Consider the following 25,616-nt stretch of genomic DNA (forward strand, 5'->3'; position numbering starts at 1 on the left):
AAACAAGAACATAAGGACAAAAAGGACAAATCCACTAAATGCAATTATGGTTCATCATTCAAAACTAAAAGTGTTTTATTATTATTGTACATGAAAATACTCAATATGGTCTTTAATTAAGCACATATCTCTGTGTTGTGATCTTACAGCTGAACTCACCATTATAGCAGATGAATGGCCTTGTGGAACTACAGGCTTCATCATGCCATTGTCCATCAGCCTTCATCATAAAAACACAGTCTCCATCTCCTTCTGGTTGTGCTTTATATGGTGGTTGTGATTGTTGTGATGCTGGTGCCCAGTTCCTGTACTGGGACTCGTTTGCTGTGTAGAACGTGGGGTCATTCAGAGACCATATCCATGTTTTCTTCAGCCCGATCCAGACACGTCCAGGATCAGGGTTCACACTCTTTATGACCCGCTCTGCGTCGGTCTGATGTTGTGTGTCGGTGATTGTGGCCAGATCTGTGTATTTCTCTCTGCAGTGTGTCTGAGCTTCAGTCCAATTCTTTCTCTCATTCACAAAGTGATACTGACGCAAAGCGCCTGCAGACAAACTGACCACGGCTGAGAAGAGACACATTCAGATCTCAAACGATGATCTCACTGATTGATGACACACATTATCTTTCCCATTAAGGTGCAATATTTGCCACCTATAATTGATTATCTTTTTACCTTTATTTTACCTTTTTTTAACCTTATTAAACGAATGCTTCATCTTTTATGTCAAAATCTTGAATTTAAATTTATAAATTTGTTTAATAAAATATTTAAATAGTAAGTTAAATTTGAATAATTGGACTGTTACCAATCAAATAAAATCATATCAACCAAATCCAGATCTTCGCACTACAGAAGCTGCATCTGAAATGGCCTTTAGATTTATTCAGATTTTAATGCAACTGAGAGGTGAATGAATACATTTACACTGCAATTACAATCGCATAAATAATGTTATGAGATGTTTTAAATATAAAATTTGAATATAGAAATATGAAATGATGTGAAAAATTAAATTATTAAATATGAAACTAAAGTCATTGCAAGCAACTTTGGCCCTGAAACCCTATTGTAAATGTTACATTTTCCAAGGATCAGCATTCTCCCCTAAAACTAATCGGGGAGACCAAACCGTAAGTCATAGAGACTTGAAACTTTGAGGGCTGGTAGTTCTCACACCGTCTACAACATCACCACGGCTGGTCTCGATCGGCCTGACGGGGGCGCTACAGCGGGCAATAGTGTGAAATCGCTCATAACTCCTAAATCATTTGGCGTCGGCTCAAGTGTCTTATGTTGTTGGAATCCTTGTCCTTGACAGACAAAATGCCTTAGATTCGATCGTAGCCCTGGTGAAATTATTGGGTATTTTGCGAACTAGTCCTAGGTTTTTGGCCCGATCGGAACCAAACCAGTGCAGCAAGATTCTCTGGAGTCTGATTGTCAATAAATATAAAAAAAGTTGAAATTTGGATTCACGGTCTCTAAGGGCCTCCAAAATGTTCGAAGTGGGAGGAGCCACTTTTACCAAAATGGCTATAACTCGTGAAGGGAATGAGATATTTTCACCAAACTCTGCGCACTTATGTAAGACCTCAACAATATTTATATATATATATATATATATATATATATATATATATATATATATATATATATATATATATATATATATATATATATATATATATATTTTGTGTGTGAATATTGCACACCCCTTATGTACAGTATTATTTTTTATTTCTTTAGGTCTTAAAAAGCCTTAAATTTTACTTTTAAAAATGTGTTGCAGCTGTGGATGCACAAAGGTGGCTTTATTTCGAACTATTTTCATTGGCGAATTAGTGCAAAAAAAGAGAAAAATTAAAATCACTTTATATTGCCTAGGGATGCACCGATACCACTTTTTCCAGAACGAGACCGATAACGATACTTTCATTTTTTGTGCTCACCGATACCGTATAGCCGATACCTGTATTTTCACTGCATTTGTAATTTTTAAATGTATTGGTAAAGAAACCAAAAGAATATAAACCATATTAGTTGGCTTAATTAGTTCATCAAATAAATATTTCCTTCAGTTATTTTCATGCTTAATTAAGCCTGCTACAATGCATTGTATGAGCTTTTGTTACTTTTACTCTTCATTCTATTGCTCTATCATATTTTATCTTTCATTTAATAGTATAGCACATTTTTAGAGCAGCTCCAGCGGGGCTCAGTGCTGAGGATTGGGTCAGTGGTACAAATGTTTAGACACCAGTGAAATATCAATTCTTTATTCCAATTTTGATACTACAACAAAACCTACAGTAATCAATCAAATGTGAAAAAACACTGCATATTCATTACTGAATAAATTAAATATAGATGGATATTTTTGTAAAGTTACAAAAGGTTGCCTCTTTAATCAAGAGCAGTGAGTAAATTATTTGTCCTTTGTTTGATTAACATGAATCACAGCAGCAGGTTTATAAGACTGCTGCCCCTTTAAGACCCAACGCACAGACTCCATTTGAATATACTGTCTATGTTCACTTGCATTCGTCGGTATAAGCAAGAGTTGTGAAAGACAATTCAATTCAGTATTCGTGTGCTGAGACGCTGGTTTTCGGGGCGCGCGCTTTGGATGTTTGCGTTCATGGGACTTCTTGACTTGCACACTTCCTGTAATAATGTAGGGAATCACTCATTATACATAAATCAGTTAAAGGTGCCCTAGAATGTTTTTTTTAATTATTTTATAATGTTTCCTGGGTTACCCTTATAATGTTAGTATGTTTTTTAGATAAAAAATAATTATAATTTAGAAATAAATGGCATTTTTCCTAGCCTGCTTTTAGCCTCTGATTTGAACACTCTGTTTGAAGGGGCGTGTCTGCTGTGGGATTCAGTGTAACCGCGGCCACTGCTGTGATTGGCTGACATGCTTGCATATGAAAAAGCAACGCATTACATGTGAAACTCTCTCCCGAATACTTTTACTACTGCTATTATACGTTTTTACTATAACAGCTATCGAGAGACTAACGAATCGTGAGATGTTTTTAAAGTATTTAGATCTATTCCCATCACATAAAATGTTGCCGTGATGAGCATTGAGCAGACAGTGTGTTGATCGCGACAATGAAGATCTTATCATTGCAAAGCAGTTTCTGCACTCTCTCTGCTTTCCCCAATGCAAACACGATGATGTAAATACAGTAAGAGCTTCGTTGTGCAGTAACGTGCGTCATTGATTTCATAACGAGTTTGGCAAGTGTCCAGATAAACTCGCGCTGTGTGGAAAGATTGTTCTTTGATCGCTTTCTGTATATAATTTGTTCACAATTTAAATACGATTATTTTCATCCTACTAAAAGAAACGATGTGAAGCTGATATTTTAGTCACTGGCTTGACTTACTGATGCATAAACAGTATTGAACGATTTTGAGAGAAAGATTACCTGTCTGAACTTGAACAATTACACATCAGAAAGTGTTGCTTGGTAGCTCGATCCGAGGCCAGCTCTGTATTGGCCCAAGTTGAGGAAACAGCTTCGGCTGCGCAGTTCCGCCTGGCATTGAGGGCTGGCATTATGCAAATATTTGGAGGCGTACATATTAATGATCCCGACTATTGCGTCACAGTCGGTATTGTGTGGAGAACCGACCGTTTTTCAGGGGTGTTTTTCATAAACGTGAATTAAATGAGAACGCGAAAACAGTCCAGTTTGAGATTCACTCATGTCATGTCCATGCACTGAACTCTTGTTATTTGACTATAGCAAGGTAAATTCAATTTTGAATTATAGGTCAACTTTAACAGTTCATGTTTTACTTACATATACGATTTAGTTTTAATCCAAATAACACGTGCTGAGTGAACGATCAGCAATCAAGAGCATTCAACAGAAGTGCTCTCTCTCTCTCTCTCTCTCTCTCTCTCTCTCTCTCTCTTTCTCTTGTCAGTTAACATTAATAATAAGCTACATGCCTCGTTTTACTTTTTTTGCCATTGACATCCGACTGAACTACAAACTTTCCACTGAAGTCTGTGAAAAAGGGATGCACTCGGCCAGCTCGCGCGTCTGTGCTGCTGCGTGCTCAATCCACTGCGGGTTTTTCTCTTATCAGCTCGCGCACCACAGCTATGTGGTACTATATTTCGTTTAATATTCCACTAATAAGATACATTTACTTCATAGACAGCCTTCTTTTTTATTCCCATAATACTCTCTGTTGTCAGTGTTTCTTTGTCTGGACACAAGTGTACAAACGCTTCCTGGTATTGGTTGTTGGTATCGGAGCATTTTTACGAGTACATGAACTCAGTATCGGGCCCAATACGTATAGGTGCATTCCTAATATTAACTTTTTATTGAAGCATTGAATAAAATGGTTATCACATTTGCAATCGTTCTGATATTCTGTTTTGCTCGTGTGATGTTACTCACTATAGATATTAAAAACAAGAACTGAATCAGGGACATTTTTGCACCTGTATCTCGAAGTTGGGTGGCATTTTAATATAGGGATAGATAGGGATATGCACAGCACCACAAAGTGCAAATTGCCCTTCCTGCATTTTGGTTATGTGGAGTTGGACATTCAGGTGATGGGGGTAACAATACCCTGTTGCTGATTCTTGATAGTCCAAGACCAGAAGCATGGAGAAGCTAATTATTCACCTCCAGGAATTCTCGGCATGAAAATTGCTCAGCGCTGCAAACAGCTGATCTTGATAGAGTTCCATAATGCCCTGGAGGGAATGCTAGACTCAGATTGGCGAGATGCTTTCAATGAGGTACATGAAGAGGCACTAATTGGTGCAAGCTCTACAGTTCGACTAGGACATTTCAAAACGTATGTACCTGCTGTCTCTGTTGCCATGGTTCAGGTTTGAGGACATAAAGAGCTACCCAAGACTAAAGGGGTGGTCTTAATACTAAAACCGTGGCCAATGCTGCTGCCAGGGGGTTTGGTCCTCATGCCTACAGTTGTGTCAGTTGGTAAAGGAGTGTTTCCAGTACAAGTTCTGAATCTGGTGCCAGAAGATGTTTGGCTACCGCTGAAAGCAAGGCTTGGGGTAGTGTCCCAAGGTCGTCAGGTGGAGAGTGGTTCCTGCGACTTAACATTTCAATAGATTTCCCGAGATCATGAGGAAGTCACGGTCAGTGTGATGTCGATGATGGAGACCCAAGGTGACTTGCAGTGTCCCTCAGACAGGGTACAGAACTGGGGGGAACTCCGGACCAACAGGCAGAGTTGCGAGGATTGTTGAGGCAGTACGCAGATGTGTTCACTGTGTGTGACGAGGATCTTGGGTATACTGATCAGGTGAAACATGAGGTTCCTGTGAACAACGACATGCCCGTCACCCAAGCGTACAGACAGATAAATCAGTTCGAGGAGGTGAGGGAGCGTATTTCCGGACTGCTTAAGAAGGGAGTTAAGGAAAGTTCAAGTCCGTATGCGTCCCCGGTGGTCTTAGTCAGGAAGGCCGATGGGAGTCTGCGGCTATTCGTAGACTACCAGAAACTGAACTCGAAGACTCAGCGGGACATGTTTCCCCTGCCGCGGATCGACGAGAGCCTAGACGCGCTGTATAAGCCCCAGGTGTTTTCAACCATAGACCAGGCAAGCGGCTATCACCAAGTAATGAACAAATGCCGTTTGGTCTCTGCAGTGCACCAGCAACATTCCAGAGACTCATGCATGCCGTAATGGGCGATCTGGTGTTCCAAATGGTCCTTGTTTACTTGGATGATCTATTAGTCTATTCGAGTACATTCGAGACTCACCTGTCCAGAGCTCCGCCGACTGAGGGAGTCCGGATTGAAGATTAAAGTGGAGAAATGCCACTTTCCCCAAGCGGAGATGAGGTTTCTGGGGCACTGAGTATCAGCCCAAGGGGTAGGTCTTGACCCCAACAAGATCAGTGCAGTGGCCAGCGCCTAGCACCATGAAGGAACTGCAATCCTTTTGGGGATTTTGCAGTTATAACCGCCGGTTTATCGCAGGTTTCTTCAAGGTGGCAGGACCTTTGCACGATGTCGTGAATATTTGCACCAAAAAGCGTAGTGGTGTCCCATGCGACAAGTTGTTCCAGGGCTCTTGGAAATCTGAGTGCCAACAGGCATTTGAGCATCTGAAGAGGGAGCTGTTTTGTGCTCCAGTGCTGGGATATGCCAACTTCTCTCTTCTGTTAATACTGAAAAAAGATGCCAGTAGCTTGGGTCTGGGCGCTGTCTTGTACCAGTACCAGAGTGGGAGAAAGAAGGTGATACCCTATGCTAGTCGAAGGTTGAGACTCGCCGGATGCAACAACCGGAACTACAGCAGCATGAAATTAGAGCTCCTGGCGTTAAAGTGGGCTGTAGCAGCTCAGAGGTTATCTGCTGGGATCTCGGTTCACTATCCTCACAGATAATAACCCACTCTGTAATCTTAAGACGGCTAAGTTGGGAATGGTGGAGCAGAGATGAGTGGCACAGCTGGCCTGCTACTGCCAAGGGCGCTGTAATACAGCGGCTGATGCTCTCTCTCGGAGGTCAGAGCTGGAAGATGCGGAGATACTGACCGAAGATGCAGAGCATGATGGTTGTGTGGCCATTTGCGATGAGTTACAGGTGGGAATGGTTGTGGAACCATACCTTGCAATGGCAAGACCGGAGCCAGTAAAGCTGATTGAGGGGGAAGTTAGCTCAGGACCTGCCCTTGGAAACACTCCGACATTACCTGGGTGTACAAAGGAGAAGCTTTCAGGATGCCGACCCTTCCCTGAGTATCTGGTAGGTGAGAAAGCCTTCCGTCCGCGAGAGACGGGATTTGCCTCGGCATGTAAGGTCATTGCTCAAGCAATGGGACAAGATCAAGGATGATGGAGGATTATTGTATCGGGTAGTCGATGATGTGTTCCTAGGTGAGTGTCAGCAGCTGTTACTTCCACTTGTTTGGTTGAGTTATTGCTGCAGGGTGTTCATGACCAAATGGGACACCATGGATTTGAGAGAACGCTGGGCTTGCTCAAGCAAAGGTTCTATTGGGCAGGGATGCATGAGGCTGTATACACTCACCGGCCACTTTATTAGGTACCCCATGCTAGTAACGGGTTGGACCCCCTTTTGCCTTCAGAACTGCCTCAATTCTTCGTGGCATAGATTCAACAAGGTGCTGGAAGCATTCCTCAGGGAGTTTGGTCCATATTGACATGATGGCATCACACAGTTGCCGCAGATTTGTCGGCTGCACATCCATGATGCGAATCTCCCGTTCCACCACATCCCAAAGATGCTCTATTGGGTTGAGATCTGGTGACTGTGGAGGCCATTTTAGTACAGTGAACTCATTGTCATGTTCAAGAAACCAATTTGAAATGATTAGAGCTTTGTGACATGGTGGAAGTAGCCATCAGAGGATGGGTACATGGTGGCCATAAAGGGATGGACATGGTCAGAAACAATGCTCAGGTAGGCCGTGGCATTTAAACGATGCCCAATTGGCACTAAGGGGCCTAAAGTGTGCCAGGAAAACATCCCCCACACCATTACACCACCACCACCAGCCTGCACAGTGGTAACAAGGCATGATGGTTCCATGTTCTCATTCTGTTTACGCCAAATTCTGACTCTAACATCTGAATGTCTCAACAGAAATCGAGACTCATCAGACCAGGCAACATTTTTCCAGTCTTCAACTGTTCAATTTTGGTGAGCTCTTGCAAATTGTAGCCTCTTTTTCCTAATTTGTAGTGGAGATGAGTGGTACCCGGTGGAGTCTTCTGCTGTTGTAGCCCATCCGCCTCAAGGTTGTGCGTGTTGTGGCTTCACAAATGCTTTGCTGCATACCTCGGTTGTAACCAGTGGTTATTTCAGTCACTGTTGCCCTTCTATCAGCTCGAACCAGTCTGGCCATTCTCCTCTGACCTCTGGCATCAACAAGGCATTTCCGCCCACAGAACTGCCGCTCACTGGATGTTTTTTCTTTTTCGGACCATTCTCTGTAAACCCTAGAGATGGTTGTGCGTGAAAATCCCAGTAGATTAGCAGTTTCTGAAATACTCAGACCAGCCCTTCTGGCACCAACAATCATGCCACGTTTAAAGTCACTCAAATCACCTTTCTTCCCCATACTGATGCTCGGTTTGAACTGCAGGATATTGTCTTGACCATGTCTACATGCCTAAATGCACTGAGTTGCCGCCATGTGATTGGCTGCTTAGAAATTAAGTGTTAACGAGCAGTTGGACAGGTGTACCTAATAAAGTGGCCGGTGAGTGTACATCTGGGTGAAAAATTGTCAATGTTGTGTGCTTGCTAAGATGCCACAACCTAAGATTGTAAGTGATAGTTGTTGATCTTACTACCCTGAAGCCCGTCTCTGAATGGTCGAGAAAACGTCCTGGTGGTGATGGACGTTTTTACCAAGTTTAGCCAAGCGTTCCCCACCCGGGATCAGAAAGCGGATACCACGCCAAGGTCCTCTTAAAAGAGTTGTTTCTCAGGTATGAAGTACCGCAGAGACTGCACTCCGACCAGTGAAGGAACTTTGAGTCACAGCAGAACTTTGCACACCCAGTCACAGCAGAACTTTGCAGATTGTATGGGGTACGTAAGTTAAGTAATTCTCCGTTCCACCCACAAGCGATCCCCCATTGTGAGCGACTTCACCCACCGGACAAGAAGAGGAGGTTGCCGGAACACCTCCCAGAGTTGGTGTATGCTTACAAAGTGATGCCTTACTCCTCCAAGGGATATTCCCAATACTACATGTTGTTTGGGACACAACCGCACCTTCCAGTTGATGCGTGGTTGGGACGGGAGCCTAAGGAAGACACGGAATCCAACTGGTTGTCTCTTCACAGGGAGCGACTTTAAGACGCCCGAGCGAGAGCGGGTGGCGGGCATGAGAATGCGGTGTATTGCCCTGAAGTCGTTGTTCAACAGCAAGTCTTTTTAAGGCACCATCCTGCAGGAAAAAATAGGATCCAAGACGTGTGGGCACCAGAGGTTTACGTAGTGAAAGAGTTTCAAGGAACTATGTATGTGGTGGAACCAGAGGTAGGAGGCGTGCAAAAAAAAGTACATCGTTCGCACATTCAACCTTGACCGCAACCGACCACGGTGCCAGCACCACGTAGCAAGGTATGCCTGGTGAAGGAAGTTGTTAGTTCACTGAACGAGAGACCATAAATGCCTTCCAGACGTTGAGTGTGTAGTTGTGGAGGAGACATGGCAAACTACGAGAGGGCTGTCAACACCTTTGGTGGAAGGACGTCTGGAACAATCCAATCTGCAGGTAGAGATCTCAATAGAGTCTGAGTTTGGAATATGCAAGAGTGTTGATGAACCACTAACTATGTTGGAAGAAGTGTAGATCAAGGAATTGGTAGCATGGAGGTGGTACCAACGAACTTGGTCCCTGATGCTGTGGTGAAACACCCAGTTCAGGCTCAGAGACATAGTCTGGCTGTCCTAGTTGAGACAAGAGTTCCTACACCGGTGCCACATGGGTCTCAAAGGCAGACTGCGGGTAAACACAGTAACCCATACAATTTGCCCAAGTCCTTTCGTAATGCGTTGTCATTCAGCCCAGACGTTTTGTCTCAAGTTTTGGCAGGCATGGTAACGTACACGTCTGAAAAGCTGAAAAGGGCTGTGGACAGTTAAGAGGGAAGTCCAACCGGAAGTTGACTTATGACAGGGTAAGTTACAGAGTGTAACCAGGGCAAAAATAGACTGTAGTCGTGACTACCACCTCTGGAGGGAGCCCTTGCCATATGTGTAGTGCAGTAGAAGAACTGAATAGTTTTACGGTAGAAATCCCTGAGCACACGTGAGCTGCAGTGAATGAGTTTTTAAATAACAGTTTTTCAGAAAGAAAAGAGGAAAGCCTCATTCAGGTGTTTGTGGATCAGGTCAAACGCACGTTTCTGTATTTCTCCGAGTGCAAGAGATTTCCATGTGATGAGATCGTACAGGCTGCAGTGACAGAGAATGAGTGCGAGTAATTGTTCAGTGTGATCATAAAGTGTTGTTTGAATTTTTTGTTGTTGTTGTTCATGTGGTGTTGTTATGGGAAAGTAAACAATACATCTTTCTCTTTCGATAAAATAACATTAGAGGGGAGAAAGGGGGCACCTGAGTGCACACGTGCATTGAGAGCTGCGTGAGTTTTCTAGCACGGTGCAGCGCTATTTTATTCTTTATTGTAAATGCTTATATTCACTCAAAGAAAGTGTTTCCTTTTTGTTTTGTTTTTTTCCCGCTTCTTCCACGTCCTTCTTAAACGCGGTCGGAAATAAAGAATCTTTTTTTAGATGTCTGGCTGTGTTTTGAGTTTTAAAAAAAATGATAGTGAACACGTTTGCAAATAATTACAAAAAACACAATGTTCAATCAAGTGTCCGTCACACACAACTTTCACGACTGAAGGCATGAAATCCAGTACTGTAGATGGATTCTGCGAGTTGTGGTTTTTGATTACGATTGTATTCATGAGCTTCAATCGGGTCACTCGCCTAAATATTTCACAGTCGCCCATACAGTAATTTTCAATCGCAAATATTCTGTGTGCAAAATGACTGCTGTGTGGTTTCCAGGTGTTTTTTTTTTTACTGGTTTAAAGGGGTCACATGATGCTATTTCTTGTTTTCCTTTTTCTTTTGTGTGTTATGCAGCTGTTTGTGCTTGTATAAGATCTGCAGAGTTACAAAGCTCAAAGTCTCCAACCCAAAGAGATATTCTTTGTAAAAGTTAAAGGAGAACTCCTGCGCAAAATGAACCTTTGGTCTAATAAAACATTGGTACCTAGTCAACCGTTCTTTCATGATAATCGAATGTAAAGAGTTTTATCTCTAAAAACTGTTTAGAATATAACGCTAGTAATGGGGGAATATAATAAGTAAAAAGAAATCTCTAGTTTATACCACTAACAAGGCTCAAAATAGCCCCACACTAACACAGTAACATAATGAGGGTCCCTACATGCAAAACGAAGCATTGAGAACTTTGCACGTGTACAGATAGTTTAATAAGAAGATAAAGATGAAGACAGTCCACTTCGTGTATACAAACAGGAGCCATCTTTGGAAAACAGTCTCGACTAATCAAACCACGAACGCCATTCATACAGTTCAGAAGTTCACTGAACTTCATACAGTTCAGCTCACTCGGCACGTCGTTCGTGGTTTGATTAGTCGAGACTGTTTTCCAAAGATGGCTCCTGTCTGTATACACGAAGTGGACTGTCTTTATCTTTATCTTAAGATAAAGCAAATTTACACAAACCGAAGACTATCAAACTTTTCTACAAAATCATTTGAAATATTTAATAATATAAGGTCCCTAGCCTACTTGAGAAACGAAAAATGAACGGTTGTTGTATTTTTAAAACGCGAAGTTGAACACCAAAATTTGAATTTGAACTGTAGGCTACACAAATAGGCTACTGCGCAAAAAAATTGTTTATGACTTTTTGTCCCTTTATTACACATTTAAAATATTCACAAATTAATATGGAAAAAATGTAGATTTTACTGGTTTTCTAAGGCCAAATTAGAACCTGGAAATTACATTTCCCCCGCAGTGCTGAATGAGAAGAGTCTCAGGAACCATACAGAGAGATGATTTAAAGGCTAATTATAATAAATGTGTCTGAAAAAATAACAAGCCATTTTAATTGTTCGTTTAAAAGTGAACATTTCAAGCTTTATAGGCTATATTTTGTTTCAGTTCATTTATGAGACGCGCTCCAGTTCACGGAGATGATGAAAGCGTGCCTGATTATTTTATTTTACAAAAGCCCACCGTTTTCTTGTTATGTGAGTTTGGACAAATAAAAGTAGTTGCGAATGATTTATTATTCTTTTCTGTATGAGCAGAAATGATTTTAGGTTAGAGCGTTTTAAGTTGTTTCCACTGTTGATAGTAAAATGCATGTGTTCGCGCTGGCGCCTCCGTGCCATGCAGTGCGCGCTACACGCTCCTACACACACTTGGATATGCGTCAAAATCTTGTGTTTATTTGGGATAATCTTAGCCCTGTATTATTATTGTCTAACCTGTATTATGACTGACATTTCACGAATTACTTTGTTCCTTTTTTGGATAAAAGCGCCTTCTAAATATGTAGCCTATGTAATAATAATAATACTTATTTGCGTTTATAACTATAAAAGAGTTCACTGGACACAGTAATATGTTAATCATAAAATAATTTATGAATGTTTTATTTTGTGTTTGTGTTATATTTCTTTTCTTATATGTGAAGTGTTGTTTTGCTTATTCGATTTGAGGGTTTTCATCCCAAAAAATGGACTTCAAAGATACAAGTAGGCTAGCCTAAATGTGTTTTTTTATTTATTATTTTTTTATTATCAATTTTAAAAAGTTAAGTTTAAACATAATGAAATGCATCCCGCATAAACAGGTGGTCTGGTTGCCACAGACAGGGGGAGAGGACACAAATCCGTAAGGAGAGTTTACAAACCCGTGGGAACGGATTGCAAAAGCGTGGGCACGGTTTATTAATTTGTGGGTACAGATTGCAAAATCTGAGAGCGCGGATTAGGAACTCATGGGTACGGTTTACTTAATCCGTGTGCACGATTTGTTAAACCGAGGGAACGGTTTAATAATTCGAGAGTACAGTTTATAAACTAATGGTAACAGATTGCAAATTGTCGCCACGGATTGTTTTGTTTTTTCCCCACATGTGACTTCCCGGGCTCCGTATTATGGGGTTGAAAACCTGTGTAAATATATTCACCATGGTCCATTTATGTAGGGCTACATAATAATAATAATAATATATACACTCACCGGCCACTTTATTAGGTACCCCATGCTAGTAACGGGTTGGACCCCCTTTTGCCTTCAGAACTGCCTCAATTCTTCGTGGCATAGATTCAACAAGGTGCTGGAAGCATTCCTCAGGGAGTTTGGTCCATATTGACATGATGGCATCACACAGTTGCCGCAGATTTGTCGGCTGCACATCCATGATGCGAATCTCCCGTTCCACCACATCCCAAAGATGCTCTATTGGGTTGAGATCTGGTGACTGTGGAGGCCATTTTAGTACAGTGAACTCATTGTCATGTTCAAGAAACCAATTTGTAATGATTAGAGCTTTGTGACATGGTGGAAGTAGCCATCAGAGGATGGGTACGTGGTGGCCATAAAGGGATGGACATGGTCAGAAACAATGCTCAGGTAGGCCGTGGCATTTAAACGATGCCCAATTGGCACTAAGGGGCCTAAAGTGTGCCAGGAAAACATCCCCCACACCATTACACCACCACCACCAGCCTGCACAGTGGTAACAAGGCATGATGGTTCCATGTTCTCATTCTGTTTACGCCAAATTCTGACTCTAACATCTGAATGTCTCAACAGAAATCGAGACTCATCAGACCAGGCAACATTTTTCCAGTCTTCAACTGTTCAATTTTGGTGAGCTCTTGCAAATTGTAGCCTCTTTTTCCTATTTGTAGTGGAGATGAGTGGTACCCGGTGGAGTCTTCTGCTGTTGTAGCCCATCCGCCTCAAGGTTGTGCGTGTTGTGGCTTCACAAATGCTTTGCTGCATACCTCGGTTGTAACGAGTGGTTATTTCAGTCACTGTTGCCCTTCTATCAGCTCGAACCAGTCTGGCCATTCTCCTCTGACCTCTGGCATCAACAAGGCATTTCCGCCCACAGAACTGCCGCTCACTGGATGTTTTTTCTTTTTCGGACCATTCTCTGTAAACCCTAGAGATGGTTGTGCGTGAAAATCCCAGTAGATTAGCAGTTTCTGAAATACTCAGACCAGCCCTTCTGGCACCAACAATCATGCCACGTTCAAAGTCACTCAAATCAACTTTCTTCCCCATACTGATGCTCGGTTTGAACTGCAGGAGATTGTCTTGACCATGTCTACATGCCTAAATGCACTGAGTTGCCGCCATGTGATTGGCTGCTTAGAAATTGAGTGTTAACGAGCAGTTGGACAGGTGTACCTAATAAAGTGGCCGGTGAGTGTATATGTATATGTAGCCTATATATATATATATGTATGTATGTATGCCTATGTTTTCTTTTCTTTTCATATTTCCGATTTTTAACGTTTCATGTAATCCGGCGAGTCAGGACGCAGCTCTGAATTGGGACGCAGTAAAACAGCTCTGGCCATGGTTTTCTTGGCTAAGCCGAAAATACATGAGGAAACATCCTCACCATCTCCTCCAATAAAACATAAAATATAAAAATAAAAATGATGAATTCTTGCTCCATTTCAACAAGTAACTTAATGCCGTGTAGAATGGCAGCTCTCGTATCGCCACGTATAGGTGACAGCATAATGGGGAACACCTGGTGGCGCAATTACAAATCCTAAGGACACAGCCTTCACATTGGGACACAGCTATAGTGTTCTGACCCCCTTAGAGCAGCGTGATACATAAAAAAGACTGTATAAGTCATTATAATCAGTAATTATGTCCCCAATAGATGCAACAAATAAAATCCTACCAATCTGATATGTTCTGGTCCAGCCGCGCTGGCAAAGTTGATCGATCAGCTTGGTCATCTGCATTTTCCGTATCACGTGCTTATTGGCCATCGCTGGCCAATCAGAGCACACCGAGCTTTTCAGAACGATGAGCTTTGTAAAAATCGACGCGTTTCAGAAAGGCGGGGCATAGAGGAGCAACAATTTACATTTATGCATTTGGCAGACGCTTTTATCCAAAGCGACTTACATTGCATTTCAAGGTACACATTTACATTCTTATCAGTTCTTGCTTTCCCTGGGAATCAAACCCATGACCTTGGCGTTGCAAGTGCCAACGCTCTACAGCTTGAGCTCCAGTAAAGCTATACAATAACAATAATGTACGGTATGTGTAAAATAATTACTTTTTATATCGAATGAAAAATGTAAAATTCGATTAAATTTCATGAATATCGACTCAAATGAAATACGTTCGGTCTCATCGTATTTTATCTTGATCGATATGCGGCTTATGCGATAAACGCTGATGGAAACGTTATTTGCCGAATAAATAATGAATTGCGATTAAGTTTTAGGTCATTTTATAGTTGCAACACACCACAAAACATAGAAGAAGAAGTTTTAGTTCATTTCCGCCCAGTATTTCCGCTCTGTTTGCGCACACATGGACAAAGACAGATGTAAGTGGACAAAGCAAAAAAATGCTTCAACCAAAGGGTGTCCGTGAGGTGTCTCTGAACCACGATCTGATGGAGCGCTGTTAAGTCCCACACCACAGGCGCCTCCGTTGTCGTCGGGCATTTACGTGCATCTGCATCATCATAGCCATGTGTTGAGAGCGTCGTTGTTTTCTTATTATAGCTTGTTATTACATGGCTTGGTTGAATTCTAATGTAGAATGCGGTCTGTTATTTCTTGATAACAGACCGCTGCTAACTAGAGTTGGGGTACTCGAACTCGGACTCGAGTCCAATTTTGAATGAACTCGGACTTGTCACACACTTGGATGAATTTGTACTCGGACTTGACACGGACTCGGACATTTTAGACTCGGAAAAATGTCCGAGTCCAGTCGAGTCCGGGCACTGGAGGACACAATATTATTCAAAAACGAAACGAAACTACTTGTTTCCGCGTTGAGCATTTGAGGCGTTTTAGTCAACATGCGGAGAATTCGCTCTAAATGTATGTTCAGAATCAGCACGAGCTTCATCCCTTCGCAAATCCCCTCATAATCAACAAAGTCTAGACGCGATATAAATGAGAGATTCACTGTGCAGTGCGGACAACTTCAGTGTTTATGACGAGAGTTTTAGGGAGAGTGCAGAACGCGGTAAGTAAGTGATGGCTTAAAAGGAGCGCTATTGACAATCTAAATAATAGTTTTGTTTTTCGTACTTCTAGAGGACCAGTGGTTACTTTCACACAGTAAATTATAAAGAGTGATAAATGCATTTAAATGTGGGAGTGAATCCGCAAAATTTTAGTCATGTGAGTCATGAAATTGCGATGATTGACATAGTAACCATAGCAACATTTTGGCGTCTAATAGTTTTATGATTTTTGTTACATTTACACTTTAGTTTACATACACCTTTCAGAATCTCCAAAATGTCATTTTTATTTTTATTTATAAGAAAGGATCATAAACACATTGTTTCTGTTTAGTACTGCACTGAAAAAGCTTTTTCACATAACAGATGTTTAATAGCCTAGTCCACAAGACAAAATACAAACACAAAATACAAGACAAATTACTTGATTTTTATAGTGTGTGTCATTACCTGAATGATCCACAACTGTTTGTTTTTTTTGTGTGTGTTTTTTTGTTTTTGTAATGGTTGTTCATGAGGAAAAATCCTCCAGCTCCTGCACATTTTTTGCTTTTCCAGCATCTCCTTCATATTTGACTCCTTACTAGCAGTGACTATGATTGTGAGATCCATCTTTTCGCACTGGTGACAACTGAGGGACTCACACACAACTATTACAAACCCTGCAAACATTTAGTGATGCTCAAGAAGGAAGCATCTGTTAAGAGCCAGGGGGTGTAAACTTTTGAACAATGTAAATTGGTGTAAATTGTTCTTACTTTGTTTAAAAATGAATTAATTAATTTAGTCCTGCCCTTCAGAGGCTAAAAAAGATATTAGCATGTAAAACAATATTAGAAAAATGTAATCATCACATCATCTTGCTAAAAATTGTACCCCCTGGCTCTTAATGCACCGTGTTGCATTCTTGAGTATTACATTGCAGATTCTGAAAGATGTACAATAGGTAAACGTATCACTGTGACTATACATTGCAATAATTTTATAAGGTTTAAAATATTAATTTAAGAGCTCAGTGGTGAAACCTTTTGCCGGACTTTGATTGACATGCGATCTGACCAATTATAATGCAGACACCCGCCATTTTTGTCCGACAAACAAACCAAACCAGTTAGTAGATTAAAGTCAGTGGACCACCAAAAAATGGTGTGTATTGATTTCTTTTTGCAGTTCTGATTTTCATTCATGTTTAATTTGTGCTATAACTAGAAGAGATTATCAGTTCATGTGCTGCTTGAACTGAGGCCTACACATTAAAGCACCACAAAACAGTATTTATTGTTTGAATTTCATAATAATTATTATTATTTTATTAAAATAATTTAACTTTTATTTCATACCAAAAGTAGGCTGCTCTGTCTTGTATGTTGGCGCATTGTCAGTGTCCTCTTTGCTCAGCAATATATTTTTCACTGTGTGAGAACATGTGAAGTGAGAGCGGAATAGCTTATCGGACGTAGCAACAGTAACTAAGAGGGGCGGGTCTTTGTGAAAGGTCAATTTCAAATCATTTAAATCTTTGTGGACTCGGCCACGGACCCGGACTCGGATGTTAAAGACCCACTCCGATGAAAATAATGTTTTTCTAGGTGTTAACATGTTCTTGTGGCATTTTTCTGATGTTAGAGGACATATCTTGAGAAAAATAAGCTCAAAGTTGTATTTCTGAGTATTTCTACATTCAAATGGCTGTGAATCAGTAGCAGACGCTAAAATGCCGGCTAAAATAGACTGGAGTTGTGACGTAGTAACTCCACTGGGCGTCTCCACACGCGACGTCTTGGAGTGAAATAATGATCGGTGATCGGTGATAACTTTGATTAACTTCGGATAATAATAATGAACGTGTATATAATACTGTTGCCCCACCGGTATTGGGGATGTAAGCTAGCGGGAGAGACAGAGCTCTCAGCAACGGGCAGGGGGAGAGTCGTCTCCGTGCCAACGGCTCCGCCCACAACGCAGAGGCGAATTGCTAATGAGCTACTGCCGCTCTGCTGAAGCGAAGTCCCAGAAAACGGCACAGGTTTTGTGATTTTGGCTAAAAATGGCATAATTATAATTTAAAGACCACTGGGAATGTTTAAAAATAGCTCAAAATATGATCGGAGTGGGACTTTAAGGACTCGGACTCAAGTCCGACTCGGCCCTCTTTGGACTCGGACTTGGACTCGGACTCGATTGTTAAGGACTTGGACTTGACTCGGACTCGACAAAGGTGGACTCGGACCCAACTCTACTGCTAACACACCGTTGCTAAGTATAGCACACCGTTGCCATGAAAAACAGAGCGTTGCCATGGACGCAGTTCAGAGATGGAAAGGACTATTTTCTTTAGCGGAAGCAATTCAATCGTTTTTAAATCAATAAACTGCTTTTTAAATAAATAGTTTGTGTCAAATTATTGATTTATTTGGTAGGTATCCATGTAATAAGCGGGATAATGTATAGCGAGGCGGTTGTTATAGCGAATACAACCCCTTCAGGCTAACAACATTATCCCTCACATATGTCGCTATCAGCTGGCACATAAGCACTATTAGCCTACAACTTGTGCAATATTGATCATTTGTTGGTAGATGGCGCGATCCATTTTGTTTAGCAAAACTTTTTTCGCAACTGTTTGCTTGAAGGTTGTGCGATTCAGTGCGAAAATGAATGGAAACACCTTAAAATGTCTCAAATCAATTCGATATACCAATTTGATCACAAAACAGCATGTGACGTCATTACGTACAGGTTTTTATTTGCTTTAAAGCCATTGGATGGAAACACACTTTCACCAGCTTTATTCGCATGAGTTTTTCTTACCGAACTTCAGATAATTCGATTGACAAGTGGATGGAAACTTGGCTAGTGATTGGATTTTAGATTTGCAGTTGAGTTTTTCCTCTCTCAATATTACAAACACATGCACACACATATTTTTTTGTGGTTGGTAACACACATACCAACCACACTCTGACATCCATACCAAAACACCCACACAAATATCGTTGCATAATTTATCCAATTGGCTCTATATAATACGCCGAAGCAGAAAACAGGAATAAAGCAAGAATTTGCTTTATAGACCAAACCTGAAAAAAAATGGCACCATCTAATAAAAAAAGTTCAAATGAAAATTTTGAAGCCTTGCCAACAGAACAAAGATTGCATCATTTTATAGTTAAATGGCCCTGGGGTTTAAAAAAAATAAGTTTTAATGGGTTTCAATGGGGCCATTTTTGTCCAAAAGCCGCTGAGAGGGATTATTTTGTGTACCAAGTGCAAAAAAGATTTTTTTAGGGAAATAGCGGTGAAATAGTAAAATTACAATAAAAATACACACTTGTGCCAAATGTTATGCAGTTAGCATTAACACAGCCAAAGTGATCAAAAAAACAAAACTGAAAAGGCCAAAATTGTCTCTAAGGAGGCACAAGGGTTAAGTAAAGGTGGGTTTGTAGAGGGAGTTGCAGAACAGCAGCAGAAAGCATGGCTTACCTGCATTTGTGCATGTCCTGGTTGGGAAATGTTTCATTTCAAGCTCAACTTAAAGTAAGGATTTGTTTTCTTTCCTGTTATTTAAAAGGATGCCTTGATGATGATGTTTGTTGCTAAGAAGTTTGAGTTTATTTGTATGTATTTTAGAAGGACTCTTTATCGGTGACTTTAACACTGCATGTTGCAAACTAAATATGGATTTAAAGCCCAGAGGGATGTAAGCTTGGGACTTTTGGCTTACTTATGACTGTTCCTGATTTGGAAGAGTCTGATGCATGAGAACTGTTATCGTTTGGAGTGAATATATCTCAAATGGTTGGATTATTCATCTACTTAGGGACTGCTTCATCTTTGGACATTGTTTGATGAACTATATCATTTTTTATTTTTTATTAAACCTTTATTTAACCAGGGAAATAAACACATTGAGATAAATATCTCATTTACAAGTGAGCCCTGGCCAAAATAGCAGCACACAATATACATAACTACATAAAACAGAATTCACAACACACACATATATAAAAATAAAACAAAATTAAACGTTAAGAGCAAGTGCAGACAGATTTGAATAATTTGTTTAAATGTAACTTGAACACATGTACTGAAATAAGTTCATCAAGTTTCAATGAACTTTGGATCTCATTCCAAGCAGCTGATGCACTATAAATAAAAGCAGTTTTTCCAAACTCTGTCTTCATTAAAGGAACATTTAACAGAATATATCTACTTGAACGTAGATTATACCCTTGACTATTAAAAATTAATAAGCTATTGATATATTGAGGAAGCTGGCCGACTAATGCCTTGTATACAAGTATGAGCCAGTGTTTGTACCTTCTTATGTGAAGTGAAGGCCAACCTACCATTTCATACAGTGCACAGTGGTGAGTGTGATATTTTGTGCAAGTTATAAATCTTAGAGCAGAGTGATAAACAGAATCTACTGATTGTAAGAGAGCTTTAGTGGTATTTCTGTAAAAAACATCTCCATAATCTAAGATAGGTAAAAAGGTAGATTCCACCAACTTTCTCTTGGCTGACTGTGAGAAACATGCACTGTTCCGAAAATAAAAGCCCAGCTGTAACCTTAATTTAGACAACAGTTGTTTAACATGTAACTTAAATGATAAGTCCTCTTCCAACACAAACCCTAGGTATTTATAAGAGGAGACCAATTCTATAGAGTTACCCTGCAAAGTGTAAATAGGTGGTGGAGAAGAATCAGTCTTATGTTTCCTAGAAAAGACCATGTATTTTGTTTTCTTATCATTTAGGACTAATTTTAAAGAAGATAGGTTACGCTGAACTAATTCAAATGCTTCCTGCAACTTTAAAATGCAATTTTCAATAGAAGATGCAAAACAATATAAAATGGTATCATCGGCATATAAATGGATACTTGTATCTGATAGATTATCACCAAGGTTGTTAATATATAATGTAAACAACAGGGGACCCAAAATGGACCCCTGTGGCACACCAGATTCAATGGTGAGCTTATCAGAAAGAGACCCCTTAATTTGCACTCTTTGACACCTATTCTTTAAATAATTCCTGACCCAGCCTAATGCGGTTTCAGAGAGACCGATACAATGTAAACGCGACAAAAGGATACCATGATTGACCGTATCAAAAGCTATAGTCAAATCAATAAACATTGCAGCACATGATCTTCCAGTATCTAGGGCGCAGGTAATGTCATTTAAGACTTTCATAGTAGCAGTTACTGTACTATGATTTTTTCTAAAACCGGACTGAAACCTAGATAAAATACTATTGTTAGTTAAAAATTCCTTTAGCTGTTCAGTGACAATAGATTCTAAAATTTTAGCCACAGCTGATAGCTTCGAAATCGGTCTGTAATTATTTAGAATGGTTGGATCACCGCCTTTCAGCAGGGGTACAACCAAAGCAGATTTCCAAACATCAGGAACAATATTCTGCTCCAATGATAAATTAAAAATATAGGCTAATGGGCCAGCAATGATCTCGGCAGCCAATTTCAAAAAATGTGGCTCAATTTCATCAGGCCCTGCAGACTTCTTAGTGTCTAGATTTTTTAAACCTTTTAAGACCTCACTTCTTGAGATTGGAGAAAAATTAAAAATCGGACTATCTTCTCTCAGAAGAGATGGATTTGGTGTAACACTCACCGGAGTTTCTTTAAAAATAGAACTTGAAGAAATAAAGTGTTTATTAAAAATATTTACCGTAACCATATTATCATTAATGAGAATATCGTCTGCTAAAATTTGGTCAGGAAAATCATTAGATAATGTGGAGGGAGACAGTGATTTGATGGTTTTCCAAAATTTTGTAGGATTATTCAAATTTTGTGAAGTTTCTTTTAAATAATATTCAGATTTAGATCTGCGTATAAGAGCTGTGCATTTATTTCTCAATACTCTAAACGCTACCCAGTCTCTTTCTGTATCTGACTTCCTCGCAGTGGCCCAAGCCAAATTTCTTTCATGCAGGAGTTCAGATAATTCATTTGAAAACCATGGGTTATCGCGGCCTTTTACTCTGAAAGTCCTAACTGGTGCGTGCCTATTCACAATCTTCAAGAACAAGGTGTGAAAATACTGCCATGCAATGGACACATCAGGTATTAAAAACAATCTGTCCCAGTCAGATGTAAACAATTCATGTAAAAACCCCTGAATATCAAACAATTTAAAGTTTCTTTTAGTAATAATTCTAGATTTGACTTTGGGAATTTTACAATTTCTTATAACCGCTATAGTGCAATGATCACTGACATCATCAGGAAAGACCCCTGTATAGGTGTATTTATGGGGTTTATTTGTTAGTATAAGATCTATTAAAGTGGACTTACTTGGGTTCTTATAATTCGGCCGTGTTGTTGATTCAATGAGTTGAGTGAGGTTCACAGAATCACAATATGCTTTGAACTGATCTGAATTTGAAGTCAGCCAATTCCAATTCAAATCACCCAATAATACAAGATCTTTAGAAAGTATGTCGTTTAGGACAGCTGACAGTGAGGTGAGAGCATCACTGATGGCTGCTGGTGGTCTATAACAACCTACTATACATAAATGACAATCCTTTCCATATTCCAGGTCGATGGCCAGTAATTCAAACTGTTTAGGGAAAGAGACTGATTTAAGAACAGTTGCATGATAGTTCGATTTAATGTACATTGCAACTCCACCCCCTTTACTTTTACGATCAACTCGAAACACATTATACCCTTCTAATGCAATGTCATGGTTTGAAATAGATTTTTTAAGCCACGTCTCAGAGATAACCAAAACATCTGCTTTAGTCGTCTTAGCCCATATATGTAATTGATCTAGTTTTGGCAACAGACTACGAACATTTAGATGTACCATTTTAAGGCCTGATCTATTTGAAAAATCTAGAGGAGTTGAAACTAATCCCGCTGGACCAGGATTTGGATTTATACCGGCCAGCAAAAGCAGCAACATTATCAAATATCGCTGCCTTACATTTTTAGATGTAATACTACATTGATCATTTCGAGAGTCCGATACAGAAATCTTAGGGATAAAAGCAAAGAAAAGTAAGTTCTTTGTCCTTGTGTCCATTTGCGTGGAATTAATAACAGCCCGGAATATAAAAGTAGTGTCCGTACATTTGGAGGGAAGAAACATATGGAAACGCGACAGATACATCGCTTTTTCTTCCGTTTTTGTTTGTGTGTCCCATAGTCCAAGCATGAAGATTACCATACAGAAAAGCAACATCTTCATATTATCAGCGTTTGAAATCAGAAACGTTCAGACTAAATCCGAGGCAAAAATTAAGCTCGCTCGAGCAGCTCCACAACCCCGACAAAAGGGCAAAGGGCAGAGCGATATTGTGGAGGATATGAGTCTTATTTACGGGCAATCAGCTGTTGGAGAGTTTAAATTAGGCAAGAAACATCACCGACCTTGACTGCTATAATCCCCACCGCCAAGATGATTTATGAAATCGGGGGTTCTTCAAGTAGCTGCCGTTCCTTTCCGCGCTGTTGTTCAACGCCAATGCTTTCCAAAGCAACAACGTGACGATAAGATGTCAAGCCGTAACCATGCAACAAGTAAGCACGCTTATAGCGCAACAGCCAACAGTCCGATTTGCCGTAGTTTACCGCAAACGCTTCCCAAAGCGAAAGCGAAAGCGAGGTGGATGACGACCCGGGGTAGAGCAAAGTCCAACAGGTAAGCACGCTTCAGCCCGAAGCAGATTGTAGATGGCTCAAAATCCGTTTCAAGAGATCTGACTTAATCCGGACTCAATTCAAGAAAGAGACCGAAATTTTTAAACGCTTTCTTGGATATCATCAGATAAGACTTACACACATCAATTTTTACTTTATTGAATTGTGCAACCTAATGACCAATTCCTGTAAAGAACCCATCCGTTACATTGTTTTGTTTATTGTAGTTGCTTTTCTTTTTCTTGTATTTACTTTTTGGGTGTTGACAATTATTTTTCTTTTCATGGGAATATAAAAAAGAACATAGTGTTTATTAATTTGGGGAGCATCTTTCCTTCTTGAACAGCTATTAGGCAAACTGAATGTAAAGTTTGCCTAATAGCTAATAATTGCCTAATAATTAAAGAATAAAAAACCTTTAAGTAAAGTTGTGCGCCTGATCTCCTCAATTACACATGATTTGAGGAATCATTGGTGTCTGAAGCACAAACTTTCACACTCAGCTTGAACACTTTCAGCACAGCACTAACACTACGAGCACTAGAACTGAAGCACTGCATTAAACACTCACTCACCTGTGAGCAGAAGAGACGTCAGTGTGATTCTCTCCATTCCTGAGGGAAAGACAGAACACAGTCTCAACAAACAAGCTTCATTTGCTTTGAAATACTGCAGCTGAAGTTCGTACAGAATCCAGAACTTCAGAGCATGTCATTCCTACTTTATCATTGCTTATTAGCTTCCGCATCAATTATAAATACACACACAAAGCTCCTAAAGCTGAAGCGTGTCAGTGCAGTGTTAAAATACAGTTTTATGCTGCACGTTTCCGCTTTAAACCCTTCAGGATAAAACTCTGTCTCATAAAAAATTGAGATCTGGAATTACAGTGCTGTTCTATAGTGTATTACTGTAAACGCAATTTTTATTTAACGCAATTTAATATGTACTTATTATAGTAATTACAATTACTGGGTAATAACTAGGTACTAACCCTGAACCTACCCCTAACCCATGTACTTACCTTATATTAGCCAGTACTTTCTGTAATGCTGCGTTCCAGGCAGGTTTTTGAGGACGTAAATCACGACTTCAAACCACGACTCACGACTTTGTAGCGTTCCAGGCCAGTCACGCCAAACTACCTGAGCGCAAGGAATTGTGGTAGCTAGATGTAAACAAACCATAGTTGTTTTGTATGGTTTCGCAGGCTATGTGACGTCAGAGCTCGTAACTAGGAGTACATCGATCTAGTACGAGTTCACGGGTGGGAAGTCACGAGTTTGACTGCAGTTCCAGTGCACTTTCACGGGTATAAGGTTGGAAAAACACGGGTTACATGTTGCCTGGAACGCGGCATAAGTACACGCAAGTACTGTACTGTAAAAGGAAGCGTTACCCAATTTAAAATAAATAAATAAAATTTTGCAGTGATCCTACAGAAGATCCTTTCTTGTTTTTGGTTCCTCTGCCTTTCATTTATCAGTTCTTAAAAGAATCATGTTTTCTTAGTGTGTAAAACGTTTAAAAATCTAAAGAACTTTTTTCCACTATAAAGAACCTTTTGTGCAATGTAAAAGATTATATGGATGTTAAAGGTTCTTCATGGAACCATCAATGTCAATAAAGAACCTTTAGTTTTGAGTAAATAATACAACTAATTTATAATTTAATAATGTATAATTTAGTACAAAACACAGCTTAATCAATCCTATATAATAAGTGTAAAGTTAAAACTGTCTTAAACTCTCTTACCTGTCGATGTGGTGATATCTGTGCGATTGTGTGTGTATCTGGAGATTTACTGACCAGTAAGTGTGTTGTCTTGTCTATTTAATGTAAAGAGAGAGAGAGAGAGAGAGCCAGAGAGAGAGAGAGTGAGTGAGAGAGTGGTATCTACTATGCACTGGTTAATTTTGAGATTTTGGATTTTCATAAAATATTCTTTCAGTCTATTGGGAAAAAGAGCACAAGTATATTTTTATTCAAGTCATCTTTATTTATAAAACGTTTATTAAATACAGATTGTGTCAAAGTTGCGTGACAGTGATAACAGGGAAATTAGTTAATTTCAGCTCTAAAAGAAAACGGTGTCACTGTTTTCATCATCAGTGTCACATTT

At 40.0% G+C, this 25,616-nt stretch overlaps 1 protein-coding gene across 1 annotated transcript in view; it reads right to left on the reverse strand.

The window, feature by feature from the left end:
- LOC130069410 (C-type mannose receptor 2-like) overlaps positions 1–25,309 on the reverse strand; it is a 30,219-nt gene extending 4,910 nt beyond the window's left edge. The window contains exons 1-3 of the mRNA XM_056233277.1: positions 25,250–25,309; positions 24,070–24,108; positions 160–567 (exon numbers count right to left, since the gene is read on the reverse strand). Of these exons, the coding sequence (XP_056089252.1) occupies positions 160–567; positions 24,070–24,106 (445 nt within the window). The 5' untranslated portion in view covers positions 24,107–24,108; positions 25,250–25,309. The remainder of the gene's footprint in view (positions 1–159; positions 568–24,069; positions 24,109–25,249) is intronic.
- Positions 25,310–25,616: the final 307 nt, after the last annotated feature.

The sequence above is a fragment of the Rhinichthys klamathensis genome, unplaced genomic scaffold, assembly GCF_029890125.1.
Source record: "Rhinichthys klamathensis goyatoka isolate OS25496 unplaced genomic scaffold, OSU_Roscu_1.1 h1tg000366l_1, whole genome shotgun sequence".
NCBI classification, from domain to species: domain Eukaryota; kingdom Metazoa; phylum Chordata; class Actinopteri; order Cypriniformes; family Leuciscidae; genus Rhinichthys; species Rhinichthys klamathensis.